The sequence below is a fragment of the Oreochromis aureus genome, linkage group 14, assembly GCF_013358895.1.
Source record: "Oreochromis aureus strain Israel breed Guangdong linkage group 14, ZZ_aureus, whole genome shotgun sequence".
NCBI lineage: Eukaryota > Metazoa > Chordata > Actinopteri > Cichliformes > Cichlidae > Oreochromis > Oreochromis aureus.
The window spans coordinates 15,605,788-15,629,777 of record NC_052955.1 but is presented as its reverse complement, the minus strand read 5'-3'; the positions used below and the strand labels follow the sequence as shown (position 1 = coordinate 15,629,777).

The 23,990-nt window shown below is 41.1% G+C and overlaps 1 protein-coding gene across 1 annotated transcript in view; it reads left to right on the top strand.

Moving 5' to 3' along the window:
- The window catches only part of LOC116330048 (extracellular calcium-sensing receptor-like), a 35,563-nt gene extending 11,809 nt beyond the window's left edge, over positions 1–23,754 (top strand). The window contains exons 2-7 of the mRNA XM_039622369.1: positions 6,389–6,446; positions 6,766–7,063; positions 7,380–8,174; positions 8,350–8,577; positions 8,767–8,890; positions 22,841–23,754. Coding sequence (XP_039478303.1) covers positions 6,415–6,446; positions 6,766–7,063; positions 7,380–8,174; positions 8,350–8,577; positions 8,767–8,890; positions 22,841–23,754 — 2,391 coding nt within the window. The 5' untranslated portion in view covers positions 6,389–6,414. The remainder of the gene's footprint in view (positions 1–6,388; positions 6,447–6,765; positions 7,064–7,379; positions 8,175–8,349; positions 8,578–8,766; positions 8,891–22,840) is intronic.
- The last annotated feature ends 236 nt before the right edge of the window (positions 23,755–23,990 follow it).

The following is a 23,990-nucleotide window of genomic DNA, read 5'->3' as shown; positions in this document are numbered from 1 at the left end:
ACAATAAAAAACAATAACTACACAACAAACTAACTACAGCCTCCAAACATGCTAAACGTCACTAATGTCTCACATATGAAAACTTGCTCTCTCTCTTTCTTTCGCTCGCCCACTTTCTGTCGCGGGTGTCCCTCGTAAAAACTTCCCCTTCTCCCTAAACAACCAAATGTCACATGTTGCCATGTCATTTTTTTGATTGGCTGACATGGTGTAAACTCTAACACCAATAGGGAAGGGGTGTTTTTTCTTTTTCTTTTTTCACTCGCAAGCGGAGAGTGTTTGCTAGCGCTGTCTGTAGAAAAAGCTGTTTTTACCGTTCTTCCCGCTGTAAACGCCACTGTTTTGTTCAGAAAAAATCATCGTGTGTATTTTTTATCATAACTCTGGTTTTACGTGGCCTATCGACACAATTCAAAAACTGGTATATAGTATGAAGTCCGCACTTTCGACCCAAGCTGAAATGGAGACTCTGACTCGTTGCATCTTGTAGCTGTGTCGTCTTAAATTGGTCATGGGATTTTGACGCGCCGGCGCATCCGGCGACCCCAGAGGGTTAAATGTTATAATGGCATTTGTTTGTGCATCTTTATAGTTTTCACGGTGCCATATTGTCAGTGGTTTAAAGAGGAGAGAATAAAGTTGCATCAGTCGAAGCTCTCTGCGTTATGAGTGGTAATTCCAAGTGGGCAGCTACACTGCGTATTTGTTTGTGTATATGGGGGTGGGAATGCACGTTTGTGTCTCCGTGCGCCTGTTCGTCTGTGTCTATATGTCAGCTTGGGTCTTACACTTCACCTCTCTGGGAACATCTCAGGCTCTCCAAGGTATGGAGGCCTATCTCCCCTCACCACACTCCCTGCCAGTGGCTGATGCCCTCAGATGTTGGTGTGTTGGTGGTTCTTGGTGTCTGGGGCTGGGCACTCATGTATGTACCGACTCACTCCTGGTGGCCGATTGGCGGGGCCTGGCACCTGTGGCCAGGCTGGGCCCCTTCCGGGGGGTGGGGTGCATGAGCGCCTCTGCTCCGTGGCTGCTGGGTGACCTCTCGTTTGGGGCTCTCCTCAGCTCTTCCCAGGAGGGTGGCACGGTTGCCCCCCGGTGGTCCTCCTTGGGTTCTCGTATTCTGGGGCCTCTGGATGTCTGGGGCCTGGATCTCCTCCATACCTGTTTCATGCCCTGGGGGACGGGGCTATGGCTCCCCACACTCCCTAGCAGATCATTACATGGAGAAACCTTTTGAATACAAGCGTGCCGATCTGCACAGGTGTGCACACAGGTGTACACATGGGTTTTCACAAACACAAGCTACACCTTTCTTGGCTGCTACCTCAAAGCACATTGTGCGCTGTCGATCTTGCGTACTGCACAATAACGTAATATTTAGTATCTGCTGTTTTCTACTGTTAGCTAGTTTATTGTGATGGTGTTGTATTTATTATGTTGCTCTTTTTTGTTTGTTTTCACGTCTGTTTTTTCTTATCCCCATACAGGTTGTCCAGGTGTTTTGTTTGTTTTTCTTTCTTTTTTTTTCCTTTTTTTTCTCTCTTCCCCCCTTTCTCGCCATCTCTTCTCTCCTCTATTTTCTTTCTCTTCCTCTCTTTCTTTCATCTTTTCTCCCTGTCCTATCCCCCAGTCATGTCTGTCCCGTCTGTAACAACCAAAAAATCTAATCAAATTAAAGCTGCAAGCAGCGTTATGAGGGCCCTCGCACCCCCGGCGCGTCGAGCCATGCCTTACACCTAAAACCAGTGCGTCCGATCTGATGTCACATTGATGGAATTCATGCATTTTACCACCAGCTAACATTTCATCTCATTTAATCATGATTATAGTCGTCCCACCAGGTGGCGCTCTAACCATTACTGACAAATGGCATAACAAACATTTCCGAGGTCGAGTCTCACCACGCCTGTGACGTTTGGGAGAGATTGGACATTGTGTTTTTGAGTGACAGCAGATTACTGCTTTTTGGCGAGTGATTGAAACTCCACGTGCCGCCATGACCACCCCGCTTCCCTGAACGTAAAAGCTTCGCAATTTAACATCACAAAGGTCTTTAGATTCCACACACTGGAGATTGGTTCAATATGATGAAATCCCTTGGAGGAGTTCGTCAAAGCACGAGGCCTGAAAAGAGGGAAAATGTGGCCAAAATGACACATTAATTTTAAAATGGCTGACTTCCTGTTGGATTTGGGATATTGCTCCAAGAGACTTTTTGTACATCTTGATATCTCCTATAAGCTTACCAGATTTCAGGCTCATAGACGAAACACAGAGCAGGGGCTGTAGTTTTGAAATTTTGTAGGGGGCGCTGTGGAGCCATTTTGCGCTATTCAATGAAAATGGTAAAATAACAAGAAAGCGCTCATCACATTGGAGGTGTGCGCCAAATTTCAAGACTTTTAAACTTTCCAAGCCCCTCAAAAGCCACTTCATCTTTCATGGTGAACCACATTGCCAACAGGGTGCGCCTGTTCAGTTTAAAGTCACAATTTTCTCACTGAAGCATCGTGAGGGACTGATGGTGATATTCACCGCTTTTGAGGTGGCCACGATAAACCTGTGAAAATCAGTACAACAAAATGAAAGCCATGACATTTCCTGTTGCCACTAGGTGGCGCTCTGCATATTCCTGACAATGGGCACATCAATCTGTTCAGGGCGAGTCTGACATCATGCCTGTAAAGTCTGGTTCTGATCAGACTGGATTTCATTGAGTTATACTAACTTGTTTCTTCATGGCGAGACATCAAAGTTCGCCATGCTGCTGGGGTCACACCCTTTCGCGAAAACTCACAGTTTTCACTGTAACCCAAGACCAACTCCTTAAGGCTTTCCTGGAGAAATTTGAGGCTGCAGATGTCACCCATCACAATACTGTACTCCAAAGTGTAAAACATGACACTTCCTGTTCCCACTAGGTGGTGCTGTCCCTGATGTCAAATATGGCAGTTGAAATATGTTCAGGGCTGGAGCCTTATCATATGTGTGCTCTTTGGTGCACGGCGGACAATGTATGAGGGAATGAGAGGCAATAAGATTTTCATGGCGAGTCATCGAAATTCGCCGTGGCGCCACGTCCTCACCGTATCACGAAAACTCAAAGGTCCGCAATTTAACATGGCCCAGGTGTGTAGTTCGCACTGTCCAAATATGAAGTTTGTATGACCAAATCCCAAGGAGGAGTTCGCGAAAGTACAAGGCATGGAAATGGTAAAATCAGAGCCAAAATGTGACCTTCAATCCAAAATGGCGGACTTCCTGTTGGGTTTGCGTCAATGGGCCCATTGACTTTTTTGTTCGTCTTGGCATGATACATATGTGTACCAGATTTCATACATGTAGCTCAAACCATGTGGTCGTAGGGCTGCATTTTATAAGGCATAGGTGGCGCTCTAGAGCAATTTTCCAATGCTCATATGTAAAACCATTAAAATACGAAATTTTTCACCAGACCTGATGCGTGTGCAAAATTTCATGAGTTTTTGAGCATGTTAAAGCCCTCAAAAAGGCAATTCATTTCAATGAAAAATAATAATAATAATAATAATAATAATAATAATAATAATAATAATAATAAACAGAGCAGATACAATAGGGCCTTCGCACTCTCGGTGCTCGGGCCCTAATAAATGCATAATTATAATAAAGGTCAAACAAATGGACCAATATGGCAAGGCCATGATGATCCAATTGGTAAAGTAAATCCGCTTGGCATCTTTCTTGGCCTTCAGACAACAATTCTGATGGCTACAGATCCAAACGGGACAGACAAAAAAACAAAAAACAAAAAAACAGTCAGATAAGTCAAACTTTACTCAAGTCATTCTTCTTGCTTCCTCCACTTCCGTACCATTGACTCATTAATGTTGAATTCTCTCGCAGCTGCTCTATTCCCATGTTGTTACAGTATATTAATGACTAGCCTCGTATTGTCGATGGGTTATCTGAGTTGTTCTTGTGACAGAAGTTTGGTCTGTTTACAGCATCCTGCCATGCGATTGCATTTGTCCCTAACCATCAGGAACCTTCATGTTAACTTTTATCGAGTGGAAAACAGTTAGCATTCATCCTCCAGCTTCACTGTTCTAATGTTATGCTAACATAACTGTGTCACTAGCGATCATGTAGCACATCATTATAAACCAGCTAGTCCAACTTCATTAACCCTACAAACGTCACTGCTGTTTAGTTTTCTGTACATTTATGTTGGAAGTGATAGCAGAGCTGTACATTTTAATTTTTTCACAAATCTCAGACCATGGAATATCATGTTTAGATGGAAACTAGCGAGCTAACTTCCTTCTAACTTCTAACTCTGTTAAATTTAATAAATTCTGTTTTCATGGATGCCTGGATGTTAAAATTAATTGTTACACCTGGTAAAACAGCAACACGGATCATTTTATTAAAGATGAAAGAATTTAGACAGTTTTTAACTCTCAGTGATGCCGCATTGTTCATTTGACTTTGGGACATGAAGCGATGTTTGGACCCGGATTACTCCGCGATGTTCCTGACTACAGTAGCCGTAATGCTCCGACAATCCATCAACCGGTGCGCCTTTGTAACTTATCAAAGTCATACTTAAACATTTTTGACAGATTTTTTAGCGCCGTGTACCACATAAAATCAGTGCAAGGTCAGTAAGCACAACCAGAATTCATACATAATGCGCACCGGATTATAAATTGCACTGTTGATTTTTGAGAGAAGGATTTATAGTCCGCTCAAAGAGCAGCTATACACAGATACATAGAAAATGAAATCAGGAAAGTTTTTCTTTTTTCTCTTAACATATTGGTAACAGCAATAACAGTCAAGCTCTTCTTTGGTATAGAATTACAACAAAATATAATATATGGTACTTTAGAACATGAGTTCTTAGTGTAAAATTTTTTTACAGTGAATAAAAAACAACAACACTGTTGGTGTTGAAAATCTAAAATACCTCTAAACTGCTGATCATATACTGTTGCCTTTGTGCTGTGTTAGCTCTTCATCTCACATCTGGTACATTGTTGCTGATGCTGAACGGAATCTGTCTCCCAAGTTGAACCAGTGGTTCACCGGACCAACAGGCTAAAGCCAGATTAGATTTTTCCTCACTAGATCAGTATACAGACCAAGCTGTCAGAACAGATGTCCATAGGATGCAATCAGCAATATTTTATGCGATAAAATGCTACTCATCCAAAAGCATAACTGGTCATTTTAGAGAGTAACCAGAAAGTATTGAGTAATATAACAAATAACTTTAGCCTAGGAGTGTGTAACATACTGTTTTACTTAAATGTAACACATAATGCGCAATACATTACTGTTCTTGAGTACTGACCCCCACACTGGTGTAAACTGGTTGGAAGTGCTTGGTTACTCACTGAATGTTAAGGACATCTGCATGTCCTACATGACATGACTCAACGGCAAACACAGAGGGGACAGTGTCAGTTTCAACTTGTGGGTCTGTTGAACCACTGATGGAACTGACTCAAGCAAGTACTTATCCACACAACTGTCATTTACAAAGTGATCTACAAACCCAAGCATTAGGGCCCACAGGTGGATTACCCCATTTCAGTGAACGAGCAAAAGGTGTAGCACCAAACAACCAGCCAAGTGACATCAGGTTCTGTACTGATTCAAGATGGTGCCACACATGCTGTAAAATCTTTAAACTCTTATTTCTTAAACCACACTTCAAAAACATTGTTAAATCCATGACACTTTCTTAGAGTAGGGTTCAATGGTGTAAATTTTCCTTAGCATGTCATGTAAACATAAGACTGAATTAGTATCAGACTGATGACATATCTTAATATCACGTCTATGTGTCACAGATGTGAAAGTGTCAGTGAATGGATGACTGTAACTTGTTGCATAAAACTCTAAGAGTGCTGTAAAAAAGTACTCTATAAAAGTACTGTATTGGAAAAATATTTTTTCTACATATTCATTTGTAATGAATTGTGCTTTGCATTGTTAATTCATATTTAAATGAACCTGTGTATATCCTTATTTTACATATATGAACCCACATTAAATGGCAAATTTGAGTATCTCCCTCATTTTGTTGAATCTGTACATCTACTGGGAATAAACTCTCTCTATTCGATTTTTATTTATGCCGCACCAAAAGGTATAAATACCAGTATGAGTACGTCATCGTCATTGCAGTACTTTAATGCCACTAAGGTTTTAGCTTAAGAAATGACATCAACACAAAGATGGCCAGAAAAAGGATGGGCACTTCTGCAACTGCTGTTAGTGGCATCTGCCTCTTATGCTGAGGAGTCAGTGTGCAGGCGTAGAGGAGATCCTGAGAACCTGCTGCTATTTAAAGATGGAGATATTATACTGGGTGGGGTGTTCTCTTTTCACACAGGCTGGAAAGACAGAAAAGATTCCTACATGAACAAACCTCTGCCACTACAATGTACCAGGTAAATGACACACTACAAATCCATTTACATCTAGGGAATCTGTTTGGAATCAAAAGAAGAGTAAAATATATTTTGATTTTCTCAGTTGTTTAAATTCCTTTCGTCAGTGTTTTTCTAATATTTCTACATAACTTTGCGCTGTCCACTTTCTGTTGTAACAAAACAAATTTCCCACGTCTAGGACTAATAAAGGATATCTTATCATAAATGTTTTCATGAGAAATGCTTTTGTTTCTATTTAAACATTTATCCATAAATATTTGTGTCTGTTTTAAGGAACACAATGCAATGCAAATTATTCATAATTGTCTCAATTAAGTTTAAATTTCAGAGATTTGCAGTTTGCCCAGGCTATGCTTTTTGCCATTGAGGAAATTAATAACAGTACAGACCTACTACCAGGAATCTCTGTGGGCTATAAAATCTATGACATTTGTGGATCTGATGCCAGAAGCATTGGAGCTACACTGGCTTTAGCTAATGGTAATGAAATTGTGTCTGTACCGTCAAAGGCACCATGTACCAGACCTGCACATGTGCAGGCCATTATAGGAGCGACCTCTTCTTCTAAAAGCATAGCAGTTTCTACTGTCACCGGACCTTTTTTTATACCAGTGGTGGGTATTTTATATATCTAATCTTTTTTTTTTAAATCTTTGAATACTTTTAAAAAATATTTTATTTTCTTAGATCAAAGCTTTGCCTGGTACATTTTATGTACCAGTACTAAGTAGAATTGCTATGTTTGTATCCATGCTTCACAGATGCTAAAAATAAAATATTTGAATATTTTATTTTAAAATGAAATATTCAAATATAAATAAAATATTCAAATGTTTTAAAATAAAATATTTGAATATTTTATTTTTAATGGTTTCATCTTTCCTCATCGTCTGTCTTTTTCATATATAAGGTTTTCATTTTTAATTCTAGATCAGCTACTTTGCCACATGTGCTTGTCTCAGTGACAAAACTAAGTACCCATCCTTCCTCAGAACAATACCCAGTGACTACTACCAGAGCAGAGCCCTGGCACATTTGGTCAAGCATTTTGGATGGACTTGGGTTGGAGCTATCAGATCCAATGATGATTATGGAAATAAAGGCATGGCCACATTCACTGAAACTGCACAGCAACTGGGCATCTGTCTGGAGTATTCGGTACCTTTCTTTAGAACAGATCCATCTGCCAAAATACAAAGGATAATTGACATTATAAAGGCTTCAACCTCCAGAGTTATTGTTACATTCCTTGCCCGTGCAGATTTTCATGTGCTGATACATGAGTTTTCATACCATAACTTGTCTGGTTATCAGTGGGTAGGCAGTGAGACTTGGATATTTGATTCACAAACTGCAGAAATGGATATACATCACATACTGGATGGTTCCATTGGTCTTTCCATTCCCAAAGCACATGTCACTGGCCTGAGAGAGTTTATACTGAATGAGAAGCCACTGAATTCATCAAATAATGAACTGTTTATTGAGTTCTGGGAGACATTATTTAACTGTAAATTTACGCAGTCAACGCCATCATCAGACATTCAGAGAGAGTGTACTGGACACGAAGATGTGACTAGAGTTCAAAATAGCTTCATTGACATGTCTCTCATGCCACTCTTTAACAATGTCTACAAAGGAGTGTATGCAGTGGCCCATGCACTTCACAACATCCTCAGGTGTAATAAAACATGTAACAGAAATGTGCAGCTAGATCCATTCATGGTGAGCTTTTTTACTAATTTACATCACAGTGTTCACATTAAGATACATTATTGAAAAGATCTTTTAGTTAAAAATATTTACAAAAACTTCATTTTCCAGTTCTTTTGTATTCTTCAGTCAGTAGGTGTGCAAAATCTTTGCCATGCAATGAATTTAGTCATAACATATTTCTTAGGTTCTGCAACACATACGAAAGATCCATTTCACAACAAAGGAAGGAGATGAGGTTTACTTTAATGAGAATGGAGATCCAGCAGCAAAGTATGAAATTATAAACTGGCAGCCACGAGAAAATGGCATTATGGAGTTTGTCACAGTTGGTCTTTATGATCCATCATTAGTTCCAGAAAAACAGCTAAATCTGCAAAACAAGTCTTTAATTTGGGCAAGAAACTCAAAGCAGGTAAGCTATCATACAATTTCAGTGTTTTTATGCTTTTGGTCTATTTTTTTCATTTTAAACATAGGTACTTAATTTGTTTATTTTGGTTTTGATGCTTCAATGTTAAGAGTTTTTTTTTTGACAGAGAACATCATAGAGACATTGTTTTTGTCAATGTCTACTCACAGTTAAATGTTCTTGATCATGCAGGTGCCTGTGTCAGTTTGCAGTGAGAAATGTCCCCCAGGAACACGCAAGGTTCTCCAGAAAGGAAGGCCTGTTTGCTGCTATGACTGTATAAGATGTGCAGAGGGAGACATCAGCAACATTACAGGTGTGGTGATATTTCATTTTAACTTTGGTGCATTGCAAAGCAAGACCATATGAGAGCTATTTAATCATTTTGATGAATGCTTTTATGCAGAGATAATCTCCATCTAGATTGCCTGATTGAAATATTTGAAAATATTTAACTCATTGCCACAGATTAGTATACATGCCTGCACTTTCTATGACATCTTGGTTATAATGTTATAACCACTTATCATCGAAGTAATATCATGGTTGCAACAGTGGTTATAGTTAAGAAATATTGAACTAAAATTAATGTTACTGGACTAGCGAAACAACGCAGAAACAAATATGTAATAATGTGGCAATTTCTAAGTTACTACCACTCAATTACTTGTGAAAAAGTCTGTGTAATAAGCAGGAAACAGAGCTGCAAAATGCAAAACTGCCTGTTTCTATTTAATAACAAATGAATAACCAAACTTAAAAAATAGTGATGACCACCAGGAAACACCTTTGGCATTTTCTGCTTAATAAGCAGGAATTCTGGACAACCCTGGGAACAATTTTTTACAGAATGCTGCAGGAAATCAAGGAAAATGGCAGATTACGAACAAATATGAATACTGCAAATATTAGTCTCTTACTAAAACCAGGCAAAGACCCTATATTTCCCTCAAGCTATCGTGCAATATCCCTTATAAATATAGACCTCAAAATAATCTGCAAAGCTCGCTCAATGAGATTAGAGAAAATAACCCCCCTTTTAATTCATCCTGACCAAACTGGTTTCATAAAAGGCAGGCACTCACCAACAAATACACGTAGATTATTTAATTTAAAAGACTACTCATGCAGTAAAAACACTGAAACCATAATATTGTCTCTTGATGCAGAAAAGGCTTTTGACAGAGTTAACTGGAAATTTCTATTTGCAACCTTATACAAATTTGGTTTTGGAAACTCTTTCATAAGGTGGTTAAAATTATTATATAATTCCCCAACAGCTTGTGTCAGAACAAATGACCAAATACCTCCAGCTTCTGTCTCCAGAGGGGCACAAGGCAGGGATGCCCACTCTCCCCTTCATTGTTTACAATTTTTATTGAGCCACTAGCAGCAGCAATTAGACAGGCTACAACAATTAAGGGCATAAAATGTAAGAATGTAGAACATAAAATTAGCCTTTATGCAGATGATGTGTTGCTTTTTCTCCAAAACTCAAAAACCAGTCTCTCTGGGGTAATTGCGTTGATAAACTCTTTCTCAAGAGTCTCAGATTATTCAATTAACTGGTCAAAATCTACAGTTCTTCCAATTAATTGCTCTGTCCATAATTCTTCATCTACCCCACTGCAATCTGGAAATATTAAATATTTAGGTATCAATATCTCTCCTAAGCTTGCAGAATTAACTAAATTAAACCACATCCCACTTTTAAAGACAGTAGAAGGCAATCTGGCTAGATGGAAATCTCTACCCATATCACTCATGGGAAGGGTCGCCGCTATAAAAATGATGATCTTGCCAAAAATAAGCTATTTATTTTCAATGATCTCGAGTAAGCCATCACAAGATTGGTTCAGATTTCTAGACTAGTATATGTCTAAATTAAAGAGAAACCCCCGCGTATCAGCTTAAAAACATTACAAAGGACCAAGGATAAAGTAGGACTAGATCTGCCTAACTTCAATCACTACTCTTTAGCCAACAGGCTTCAATTCATCTCAAGATGGTTAAAACACACCTTCTTAGATAAACCCTGGATAGATGTAGAACAGGCACTATGTAATAATCTAGAAATTTCAGACCTACCATTTATCAGCTCAAACATCAAACGACATGAATGCTTTAAAAGCATCAACATCAGCTCTTCTCTAACAGCATGGTGGGAGTTTCTAAAAATGAAACTTGTCTTCATTAATCCCTTGCAAACGTACACCTATCTGGAACAATCCGGACATAATACAAAACAATAATATGATCAACTTCCCAGATTGGAGTTATACAGGAATTAAATACTTGGAACATATACTGGAAGGAACAGACGTTATTTCTTTTTACACACTAGTTATACAATATGGGATCAACAAGAAAAGATTTTTGGAATATCAACAAATTAAATCCATAGTAAAAAACAAATTTAAGCCTAGTGAAGCTGAATTACAAAGACCACAAAGTGTGGTTAAAGTTTTTACTCTAAGACTCCCCAAATTATTGTCTAAAATATACATAACACTTTCTAAAATAGATGAATCAATATCCCTTCCTATTGAAAAATGGGAAGTGGATTTATCGATCAGCTTAGACCAAAACTTTTGGTCTCAGATATGCTTAAAAACCTTTAAATGGATCAGAAATCCCAATTTGCAATTAATACAATACGAAATACTACCTAGAGTGCACTATACCGGTCATTGGATGTTCAGGATGGGCTTTGCGTCTTCTAACAACTGGTCACACTGTCAAGGCAATACACCGAACAATACATCCACGCTCTTTGGTTCTGTCCACCAGTTCAAAAGTTTTGGCACGGGACATGTGAAGACTTATGAAAGTGTCTGAAATTTAATATTCCAGCCTCCCCTTTAGTGTGTTTGCTGGGCAACTTAGATGTGGTCACTACAGAAATAAACACAGCCCACATTGTTTTTACGGCCTTTTGCATTGCCAAGAAAATGGTCCTCAATAACTGGAAAAATAAAAATAATCTTAATTCTAACCAATATAAAAACCATCTAATAGATCACATTAGTCTTGATACAGCCTCTGCCACCACATTTGATCAATCCCTCTGGGCTCCTTTGATCGGCTTCATCACCTAGTAGGGGTGGTGGGTCATGGTTTGGTCCTGCCTTCGCTATTGTGGTTGATATGGGGGTAGAAACTGGCTTAGGGCAGCTGAGGATTCCCTAGGGACGTTTTCCCTGGAGGGCCTAACCTGGGGGTAGTTTGGGGTCTTCACTCACCCCCGTTCTCTGTTAACCGTCGGGGCGGGGGGGCTGGGAGGTTGTGTTGGCCGTCAGATTGGGGTCTGGGATGCGGGGCCTCCCTGCTACTGCAGATAAGGGGGCGGACTGCTTGCCTCCACCCCAGGGAAAAGGGTTGTATCTCCTGGGTCTAGGTACGGTTTGCCCCTCTGGGGGTGAGGGTACCTGGACCTGGGATATAGAGTATGTTTGGGGAGTGTGATTGTGTGTACAGTGTCTATTTGTGTCTGTCTCCACGTTGGGTGAGGGCTGAGTATTTCTTTATTTGTATATGGGGGTGGGAATGCACGTATGTGTCTGTGTGCGCCTGTTCATCTGTTTCTATATGTCAGGTCGGGTCTTAGACTCCACCTCTCTGGGAACATCTCAGGCTCTCCAAGGTATGGAGGCCTATCTCCCCTCACAACACGACCTGCCAGTGGCTGATGCCCTCAGACGTCGGTGCGTTGGTGGTTCTTGGTGTCTGGGGCATCTTTTTTGGCCTTACAACAACAATTCTGATGGCTAAAGATCCAAATGGGACAGGGGGGAATAAGCAGGAATTGAATAGGCAAGGTAAGGCAAGGCAAGTTTATTCATATAGCACAATTCAACAACAAGGTGATTCAAAGTGCTTTACAGAGACATTAAAAACAAAAACAAATAAAAAGCATGATTTAAAATTGATTAAAACAAACAAACAAACAAACAAACAAACAAACAAACAAAACAGTATATAAAATCAAAAATCAGAACAGTAGATAAAATCAGTAGTTAAAATGTAGGTTTTGAAATTTAAGCTTAAGTGCGGATTTGGTGCTTTATTCAAATGCAGCTGAGAATAAGTGAGTCTTCAACCTGGATTTAAATAAACTGAGTGTTTCAGCTGATCTGAGACTTTCTGGGAGTTTGTTCCAGATATATGGAGCATAAAAGCTGAATGCAGCTTCTCCGTGTCTGGTTCTGACTCTGGGAATTGATAAAAGACCGGATCCAGATGACCTGAGGGATCTGGAAGGTTCATACTGGGTCAGGAGGTCACTGATGTATTTTGGCCCTAAACCATTCAGAGCTTTATAGACCAGCATCAGAACTTTAAAGTCTATCCTCTGACGGACAGGCAGCCAGTGTAAAGACCTCAGAGCTGGACTGATGTGGTCCACTTTTTTGGTCTTAGTGAGGACTCTAGCAGCAGAGTTCTGAATGAGCTGTAGTTGTCTGATTGATTTTTAGGTAGACCTGTAAAGATGCTGTTGCAGTAATCAAGCCTACTAAAGATGAATGCATGGACTAGTTTTTCCAGGTCCTGTTGAGACATCAGATCTTTTATCCTTGAAATATTCTTGAGGTGATAGTAAGCTGATTTTGTTATTGTTTTAATGTGTTTTTCTAAGTTTAGGTCTGCATCCATCACTACACCCAAATTTCTCGCCTGGTTGGTGGTTTTTAGGTGTATAGATTGAAGTTCTCTGGTGACCTGTAATCGTTTTTCTTTGGCACCAAAGACTATTACTTCAGTTTTGTTTTTGTTTAGCTGGAGAAAATTGTGGCATAACCAGTCATTAATTTTCTCAATGCATTTACCAAGAGCCTGTACAGGGCCTTGGTCTCCTGGTGACATTGTGATATATATTTGTGTGTCATCTGCATAGCTATGATAGTTTATTTTGTTGTTCTTTATAATCTGTGCCAGTGGGAGCATGTAAATGTTAAACAGAAGGGGTCCCAAGATGGAACCTTGGGGAACTCCACATGTGATACTTGTCTGCTCAGATGTGAAGTTACCTATTGATACAAAGTATTTCCTGTTTTCTAAGTATGTTTTGAACCAGTTTAGTACAGTTCCTGAAAGACCTGCCCAGTTCTCCAGTCGTTTGAGTAATATGTTGTGGTCAACTGTATCAAACGCTGCACTGAGATCCAGTAAAACTAAGACTGACATTTTTCCACTGTCTGTATTCAGACATATGTCATTAAACACTTTGGTCAGAGCGGTTTCAGTGCTGTGGTTCTGTCTAAAACCAGACTGGAAGGCATCATAGCAGTTATTGTGTTTTAAGAAGTAATTGAGCTCTTGAGAAACTGCTTTTTCAATGATCTTACTTAAAAATGGGAGATTTGAGATCGGCCTGTAGTTGTTCATTTGTGTCTTATCAAGATTGTCCTTTTTCAGTATAGGTTTAATTACAGCAGTTTTTAGTGGTTCTGGAAACACACCTGACATTAAAGAAAAGTTGACGATCTGTAACAGGTCTGACTCCAAAGTCTTTGAGACCTTTTTGAAAAACTTGTTGGCAGGACATCTAAACAGCAAGAGGAGGAGTTCAGTTGACCTAAGATGTCCTCCAGGTCTTTGCTGTTAATAGGGTGAAACTGTTTGATGGTGTTTAAACAGTTTTTCGTTGGACACAGTACATATCCTGGATCTGCTGTTGATGTACCAATTGCTTGTCTAATCTTTTGGATTTTGTCTGTGAAGAATTTGGCAAAGTCATTGCAGGCCATGGTCGAATGAAGTTCAGCTGCCACTGACACAGGAGGGTTTGTTAGCCTGTCAACTGTAGAAAATAAGACCCGAGCGTTATGACTGTTTTTAGTGATGATGTCAGAGAAGTACGACCTCCTTGCACTCCTCAGTTGTAAATTATAATTGTGAAGTTTCTCTTTATAGATGTCATAATGAACCTGGAGGTTTGTTTTTCTCCGTCTGCGCACAGCTTTCCTACACTCTCTTTTTTCATTTTTCACCAGTGTGGAGTTTCTCCATGGAGACTTTTTCCTTCCAGAGATAACCTTCACCTTAATGGGAGCAATAGTGTCCATTACATTTAACATTTTAGCATTGAAGCTATTGACGAGCTCATTGACTGAACCTCTGGACAGGTCAGGTGTTAATGGGAAGACCTGGTTAAAGATCTCACTAATGTGTTCAGTTATACACCGTTTTGTGATCACTGCTGTTGTTATATTTGTGTGGGCTGAAATTTTACTTTCAAAGAAAACACAGTAATGATCAGACAGGCCCACATCAGACACAGTAACCTTTGAAATGCTCAGGCCCTTGGAGATCAGTAGGTCAAGAGTGTGTCCTCTATTATGTGTGGCCTCTGTTACATGCTGAGTCAGCCCAAAGTTGCCCAGAGTGTTACTCAGGTCTTTAGTCCCTTTGTCCTGAGGGTTGTCCACATGGATGTTAAAATCCCCAACAATAATTACACAGTCAAAATCAACACAGATCACAGACAGCAGTTCACTGAGGTCATTAAAAAAGTCTGTGCAGTATTTGGGAGGCCTGTAAACATTAAGAAACACAACTTTGGATGGGGCCTTCAGCTGTAAAGCTACATATTCAAAAGACTGAAAACTTCCAGGAGATAGCTGCTTACATTGAAATGATTCATTAAATAAGAAAGCAACCCCTCCTCCTCTCCTGCTCACCCTGGCCTCACTGATAAAACTGTAGTTAGGAGGGGTCGTCTCGATGAGAACAGCTCCACTGTTACTTTGGTCCAACCAAGTTTTCAGTTAGAAACATAAAATCAAGGCTGTGCTCAGTGATTAAATCCATCTTCTAATGTTGGACACGATGAATCATGCTTCCTTGAGGTTTATCACCAACTGTAGATATCTGACCCATCATTGTGACTTGTACTTAAGAGTAAAATGGCCTTCTTTGGCCATTAGAAGACAGGGGCATTGGTACACTTTTATTTACAAAGCTATGCTTGGATTGTTGCCTCCTTATATTTGTACTTTGGTCACAAGGACAAATAGTGGTTCTTACTCCTTGCGTTCAAATGATCAGCTGCTGCTGTCTGTTCCCCTTGTCCGCACAGAGTTGGGTAAGAAAGCCTTTGTCCACTCTGCGCCTTTTTCGTGGAACCTGTTACAGCAGTGGTTCCCAAACTTTTTTTGCAAGGCCCCCCTTTTTTACAAGAAAAATGTTCGCGCCCCCCCACCACCTAACCCCCCCGCACAAACACATCCTCCAAACACACACACCCATATTTTGTTTACAAACTCCATTGCGGTTTATTTCACACCTCAACCATTTAGTAAACAATTAAGCAAATACAAGTAAACGGCAATAAATTACAGGTAGTAATAAAATACACTACTAACTCTTTTAGGCTACGTCCACAACTACATGGGTATTTTTGAAAACTCAGCTGTTTCTATGCGTTTGGGCTTTTGGTCCACACGTAAACGGCGTTGCGATTCACCGAAAACGGAGATTATTTAAAACTCCTTTTTTGCGTTTATGTGTGGACGAGGAATACAGAGTTCGTCATGCAACGACAAAGGTATGTGCCTCTTTTCACGTCACGCTGTGCGCCACGTTATTGTTTACATGAGATGAATTGCAGAATGGCAGAGAGAGACAAAATACTGTTAATCTGACTATCTTCAGGCTTTACACGCTTACATATACACACGCAGTTACTGTCCCTGCATTTAGAAAGGCAGAGGCGTCACGGTGTGATTATTTTACGTGTAGTTGTTTTTTTTTCCTGTGTAATAATATTCAACATTGCTGTCAATACATTTTTCAAAAAATGCCTCTGTACAAAATGGTTTCAAAAACAAAAACAGCTGTGGGATACTGTTTGTCCGTGATTTGAACCGGGGGGAACAAATTACGGCAGGATCAGCCTGATATTATTTGTATCCCACTGTAACTTTACTGCATAAAGAGCTAACATGTCCAAAATGTCAGGAGTAGTTGGTGATTACAAGAAGTGTTTGTGAACTAAAAATCAAGAATGTGGGATACTGTTTGTCCGTGATTTGAACAGCCCAGCGCGTGCTCCCGACGCAGGAAAACTAATTTTGCAGGGGAGACCTACCTTGGCACTTGTGCAGGTGAAGCCAAAGGGAAGATATGCTTCACCATATTTTCTAGTCTTTGGCTTGGAAGGAAGTTGGTTTGGAAACATATTCAGCTATGCTTCATCTCCTGCTTTGCGTTTGTGTGGGAGCCCCGTCAAAAACCTGTCCACAGTGTCCAAGCGCTCTTTTTTTTTTTTTTTCTTTTCATACCGCGCCCCCCCTGCAATGGCTCTGCGCCCCCCTAGGGGGCGGGCCCCACACTTTGGGAACCTCTGTGTTACAGAAAGACTGGAAACTGACTGAACTGTTGTCTTTAAATGTTTTTAAAACTAAACTCAAAGGCCTACAGACTGCCTCAATAATGTGTAATTGTTTTGTGTAATTTTTAACTTTGTTTGTTTGTATGTATTTGTTTGGAAATGTGCTGCCTCTTGGCCAGGACTCCCTTGAAAAAGAGGTTTTTAATCTCAATGGGACATTCCTGGTTAAATAAAGGTTAAATAAAAAAATAAAAATAAAAATCCATCCATCCATCCATCTTCATCCGCTTTATCCGAGGCCGGGTCGCGGGGGCAGCAGCCCAAGCAGAGAAGTCCAGACCTCCCTCTCCCCAGCCACCTCCTCCAGCTTATCCGGGGGAATACCAAGGCGTTCCCAGGCCAGCCGAGAGATATAATCTCTCCAGCGTGTCCTGGGTCTGCCCCGGGGCCTCCTCCCGGTGGGACATGCCTGGAACACCTCACCCAGGAGGCGCCCAGGAGGCATCCTTGTCAGATGCCCGAACCACCTCAACTGGCTCCTTTCGATGTGGAGGAGCAGCGGCTCTACTCTGAGCCCCTCCCGGATGGTCGAACTTCTCACCCTATCTCTAAGGGAGAGGCCAGCCACCCTTCGGAGGAAGCTCATTTCCGCCACTTGTATCCGCGATCTCGTTCTTTCGGTCACTACCCACAGCTCGTGGCCATAGGTGAGGGTAGGGATGTAGATCGACCGGTAAATTGAGAGCTTCGCTTTTACACTCAGCTCCCTCTTCGCCACGACGGACCGGTGCAGCGTCCGCATCACTGCAGCCGCTGCACCAATCCGTCTGTCGATCTCCGGCTCCCTTCTCCCATCACTCGCGAACAAGACCTCGAGATACTTGAACTCCTCCACTTGGGGCAGGAACTCATCCCCGACCCGGAGTGGGCACTCCACCCTTTTCCAGCTGAGAACCATGGCCTCAGATTTGGAGGTGCTGATCCTCATTCCCGCTGCTTCACACTCGGCTGCGAACCGTTCCAGTGCGAGCTGGAGGCCTTCACCTGATGAAGCCAACAGAACCACATCATCCGCAAAAAGCAGAGATGAGATTCTGAGGCCACCGAAGTGAAGGCCCTCCGCCACTTGGCTGCGCCTAGAAATCCTGTCCATAAAAATTATGAACAGAACCAGTGACAAAGGGCAGCCCTGGCGGAGCCCATCACCCACCGGGAACGAGTCCGACTTATTGCCGGCAATGCGAACCAAACTCTTGCAACGGTTGTACAGGGATCGAATGGTCCGTAGCAATGGGCCAGACACCCCATACTCCCGCAACACCTCCCACAGGACACCCCGAGGGACACAGTCAAATGCCTTCTCCAAGTCCACAAAACACATGTAGACTGGTTGGGCAAACTCCCATGCACCCTCAAGTCCAGTGGTCCAGTGTTCCGCGACCAGGATGAAAACCGCATTGTTCCTCCTGTATCCGAGGTTCGACTAGCGGACGAACTCTCCTTTCCAGCACCCTGGCATAGACTTTCCCAGGGAGGCTGAGGAGTGTGATCCCCCTGTAGTTGGAACACACCCTCCGGTCTCCCTTCTTAAAGATGGGGACCACCACCCCGGTCTGCCAGTCCAGGGGTACTGCCCCTGATCTCCACGCAACATTGTAGAGGCGTGTCAACCAGGACAGCCCTACAATGTCCAGAGCCTTCAGGAACTCGGGGCGGACCTCATCAACACCAGGGGCCCTGCCACCAAGGAGTTGTTTAACTGCCTCAGTGACCTTGCCCCCGGAAATTGGCGGGTCATTCCCCTCGTCCCCCGACTCTGCTTAATTAAATTAATTAATTAATCAGTGATTAAATCATTAATTAAAAATGTTTTCCCAGCTAAAGATCTAACGTTTAATAAAGCCAACTTAAGTGTTTTAGAGGTATTATTTGTCCCCTCGTGTTTGGGAGCAGTCTGTGGCACACAAGGTATGTTTACTATATTTAAAGATCTTTTAGAGTGCAGCTCTCTGTGTTTTGACCAGGCCACATGTCTCCTTCTGTCACCTAAATACCATGATCATTATAATGAATGAATGAAACAGGCATCAGAAAGTCTGTAATGAAGTGGAAACACTTATGCAAAATGCTAATAATTAAGCTACAAAGAATATTACATATGAATACATTTGGTCCGCATAGAAGTGTAAAGGACCCTCTTTCATAGTTTATATATGGATGACAATGCATAGTTTCATAAAAATATTTCAGGTAGGAAAGGAAGTGGAACACATTTTTAAAATGTCCAGTACACAAAAATAAGATGCCATCTATGTTCTCCCGTTTGTCCAATATACTGTTATTATCCATTGGTTTGTGCAAGCATCGCTCTAAGAAGCATGCCAAAAAGACACACTACTTCTTCTTTGTTTTTATCCAGGGCTAAAATACAAAAGGCAGACTCCCAGTGGGCAGCAGTCTGCCAATTACTGGCAGCCAGCTCTTTGTAGGCTATTTCTATTTATGCTTATTACAGAAAAACTACCAAAGGTGTTTCCAGGTAATCACAACATTCTTAAGTCTGCTTTAATAGTTGATTAATAAGTTGTTAAATAGAGAGGCAGTTTTGCATTTTGCAGTTCTGTTTCCTGCTTATTACACAGAAACCACCACTGGTAATTCAGTAGTTATTACTTGGAAACTGCCTTATTACACTACTATTACCACTCTATTACCGAGCTGTATTTCTGGAGTATTACACTTAGTTTTTGGACCCTTATTATGCATTAACATAAATTTTAGCATAATATTACTTAACTGTAACCAATGTTGCTACCATAATATTACTTGGTTATTAAGTGGTTATTACTTTGGTAATTGCATGGTAATGACTTAGAAATAACTGCATTACTACTTTGTTTCTGCCTCGTTACCCTACTATTACCACTTAAGCACTGAGCTGTAATAGAACATGTTACCTTAGAAAAGTAGATATATATAGTTCAAAAATCTCCCTCTTGCCACTGCGGGTGGTTTATCCTTCAAGTTCGGGTCCTCTACCTGAGGTGTGGGAACTTGTGGGTCCTGCACAGTATCTTTGCTGTTCCTAGGACTGCACTCTTCTGAACAGAGATCTTGGATGTTGTTCCTGGGATCTGCTGGAACCACTCACCTAGTTTGGGAGTCAATCCATCTAGCACTCTGATTACCACTGGGACCACTGTTACCTTCACCCTCCACATTTTCTCGAGCTCTTTTCTGAGCCGTTGATATTTCTCGAGCTTCTCGTGTTCCTTCTTTCTGATATTGCTGTCATTGGGAACCGCTACATCTATCACTACGGCCGTCTTCTTCTGTTTGTCTATCGCCACTATGTCCGGTTGGTTAGACATCTCCATTTTGTCCATCTGTATCTGGAAGCCCCACAGGATCTTAGCTCAGTCATTCTCGAGGGGGTTTCTCCCATTTTGACCTTGGGACTTGCAGGCCATACTCGGCACAGATGTTTCTGTATATTATACTAGCCACTTGGTTATTGCGTTCCATGTATGCCCTGCCAGCTAGCAACTTGCATCCTGCTGTTATGTGCTGGATTGTCTCAGGGGCATCCTTACACAGCCTGCACCCAGGGTCTTGCCTGGTGTGATAGACTCCAGCCTCTATGGATCTTGTGCTCAGAGCTTGTTCCTCTGCTGCCATGATTAGTGCCTCTGTACTGTCTTTCAGTCCAGCTTTTTCCTGGACTGGTAGGATTTCTGGATGTCAGCCACTTCCTCTGTCTGCCAGCATACATACCGTGCAGGGGCCTATTCTTCCATGATGGTTCCTCCTCTTCCTCCTCTTTCTTGTTAGAATGAAAGGGACATGTTTGCTCTTCTAACTGAAAAATTATGTATGTGTCTGCCTGTGTGCTCTCAGGAAATTTTTTAAAATTATATGCATATTCCTTTATAATGCTAGGGAAAAGTGTACCACATTGATAATCTCTGATGAATGGTGTGTCAATTGCAGTGTTGGGACTAACGCGTTATTAAGTAACGCGTTACAGTAACTACGTTATTATTGTGGTAACGAGCACGGTAACTAGTTATTATGCCAAAACCAGGAACGCGTTACTCGTTACTGGGATTTAGATAGGCTCGTTACTCGTTACTTCGTGTGGTGGATATCGCGGAGCTTCCACAGGTTCAATAACATTAGCAAGTGGTGGAAGCCAGCAGGTGGATGAAGGAAAAGGGAGGCAAGAGGAGAGACCCGAAGCGGCCGCCGGTCCGCGTGTCAGGTGAACTGAACTTCAGGTAAGAAGTTATGACCTGCAGTCTATCTGAGTCAGATATAAACCAAGTTTAGGTGGAGTTTATTTTCGGTATGCTGACTTTTTCGTACTGCGTGCTAGCTAGCATGACGGAGTTTCTATACAGCTGGGTGGGTGCTATGTTACTGATGTTGAACTTTATTTTGTTCATACGGTTAATTATTAGAGTTGCCAACCGTCCCGTAAAAAACAGAATCGTCTGGTATTCAGAGAAAATATTACGCGTTTCGTACTGAGGTGAAAAGGACCGCAGTTTGTCCCGGACTGTAGCTACAATGAAAAAGACACAAAGCTGAAGCTGCACAGCTGCCTCTTCTTCTCTCATTCTCTCCCGTTTCTACTTCAATCACGAAACTGATCAATGATCAGCTGATCGGCTTTTCTCTCTTTGCGCCAGAAAGAGGAAACCAGCGGATGTCGCGCTAAACAACAGCAGCACGTTTAAGCTTGATCAGCTGTTGTTAGAATTTATTTAATATTACTTTCTAGTATCAGCTGATGTTTGCTGGAGCCACAGCTGTAAAGCTGCTGGTCATGATATCGGTTTGGTTATCTGGTGAGAGGGAAACATGCAGATGAAACCAGGAGATGTCCTTACTGAATCATCAGAGCTGAACAGGTGATGGAGAAACAGGTTTACCTTTTAGGTGACATGAATGAGTTGAAGGGAAGTTATGAACTGTTTCTGAGAGACAAATAACACCAGGATCCTTTTCTAAGTAGCTGACAGCTGGTAACTGTGCAGGGGCGGGTCTAGCAAAGTGTTGCCAGGGGGCAGGTAGGGCATTAAAAGGAAAGGGGGCACAAAGAAATACTTTTCTTTATTATTCTCATTTAAAATGTCTCGCTTTTAAAAAAAAAAAAATTATCTGAGTCTTACAACAAACAACTGATAGATTGATACATATATACCATCAGAACAGTGTACACCACTGTCACAACAGTGTTTATTTTCATTCAAAGGCTTTATGATTTTTCCTATAATGGTGGGCGGTCTGTAGTCAAAATGCCGGGATGATTTTTTTTTTGTCCCAGTCCAGCTCTGTATGCAGCTCATCTGCAGTCTGGTGTTACCTACATCTTCCTATTCAGAAGGCAGAATTTCCGAGTTCTGAGTACAATCAAAAGCACCACGACTGCAGTTTTTGTGTTGGATGTAAAAAGCAGGCTAGAATCATGGCGGCGGTCAACGACGGTCCAGGCGTGGGATTTCTCTCGTGGAAATGTGCACATTATTTTTTCCTTTCTATTGGTAGGTGGCACAGTGCACTTGTGGCAAGTAAGCAAGCTAGAAGACTGGCACTCTTGCTGGGTATCCAGTTACGGAAGCAACACATTAACAAGAGAAGTCTGAGTAAAACCAAAGTTACTTTCCCTAGTAACTAGTTACTCTGAAAGTAACGAGTAACTTGAAGTAACTGAGTTACTTTTTTAGAGAAGTAACTAGTAATGTAACTAAGTTACTAATTTAAAGTAACTTACCCAACACTGGTCAATTGTCACTTAATCACAAAACAGTGTGGCAATCATTCAATAATAATGTTGTTTTCAACCTCTAAGTACCAGTAGAATATATCATGGCAGAGGCATAAACAACTGTACTGGGTAAAAGTAACATCTGCTTCAATATTAATTTCCAGATTCTGTCACCTGTGTGAGATGTCTACCTGAGTTTTGGTCAAATGAAAGAAGAGATGCCTGTATAAAGAAGGAAGCAGTGTTTCTGTCATATGAAGAAATTATGGGAGCACTGCTCACTGCAGCATCTGTATTTGGGGCACACATGACGATTGGTGTGATACTAATTTTCTTCAACTATAGTAAAACTCCTATTGTGAGAGCAAACAACTCTGAACTGAGCTTCCTGCTGCTCTTCTCCTTAATTCTGTGTTTTCTGTGTTCTCTGACATTCATTGGTGAGCCGTCTGATTGGTCCTGTATGCTCCGACATGTAGCATTTGGCATCACCTTTGTCCTCTGTATCTCTTGTCTTTTGGGAAAAACAATGGTTGTTTTAATGGCCTTCAGAGCTACACGTCCAGGTAGTAATGTTCAGAAATGGTTTGGGCAGACACAGCAGAGACTCTGTGTTACAGCATTTACTCTTATTCAAATTAACATATGCATCATCTGGCTAACAACTTCTCCTCCTTTTCCATTTAAGAATTTTAAGGAGATTAAAGACAAGATCACATTGGAGTGTGCCCTAGGCTCAGCTGTAGGCTTTTGGGCTGTGCTTGGTTATATAGGACTTCTGGCTATTTTATGTTTTATTTTTGCATTTTTAGCTCGAAAGCTACCTGATAATTTCAACGAAGCCAAGTTTATCACTTTTAGCATGCTGATATTCTGTGCAGTATGGATCACATTTGTCCCAGCATATGTCAGCTCCCCTGGGAAGTTCAGTGTTGCTGTAGAAATATTTGCTATCCTTGCTTCCAGTTTTGGACTGCTAATTTGCATCTTCATACCCAAATGTTATATAATCTTAATGAAACCTGAGAAGAATACAAAGAAATACATGATGGGGAAGAAAGCACCAAATTCACTCTGAAAAATGAATGCGGTAAAATGAGATTTTAATTTGATCATTTTTACATAATTAGTTGGTCACCATCCTGTCAGAATAGAAACAAGCTGTCAGTAGGATACACTCCAATTGATACTGTCTTTATAGAAACTACTTCTCCTTTTTGATGCATTTTAATTATACAAGCTTATTCAAACAAGATACCATACAGAGTGACTGATACCAAAAGGTTATTGAGTCATTCACACATTCATCATGAC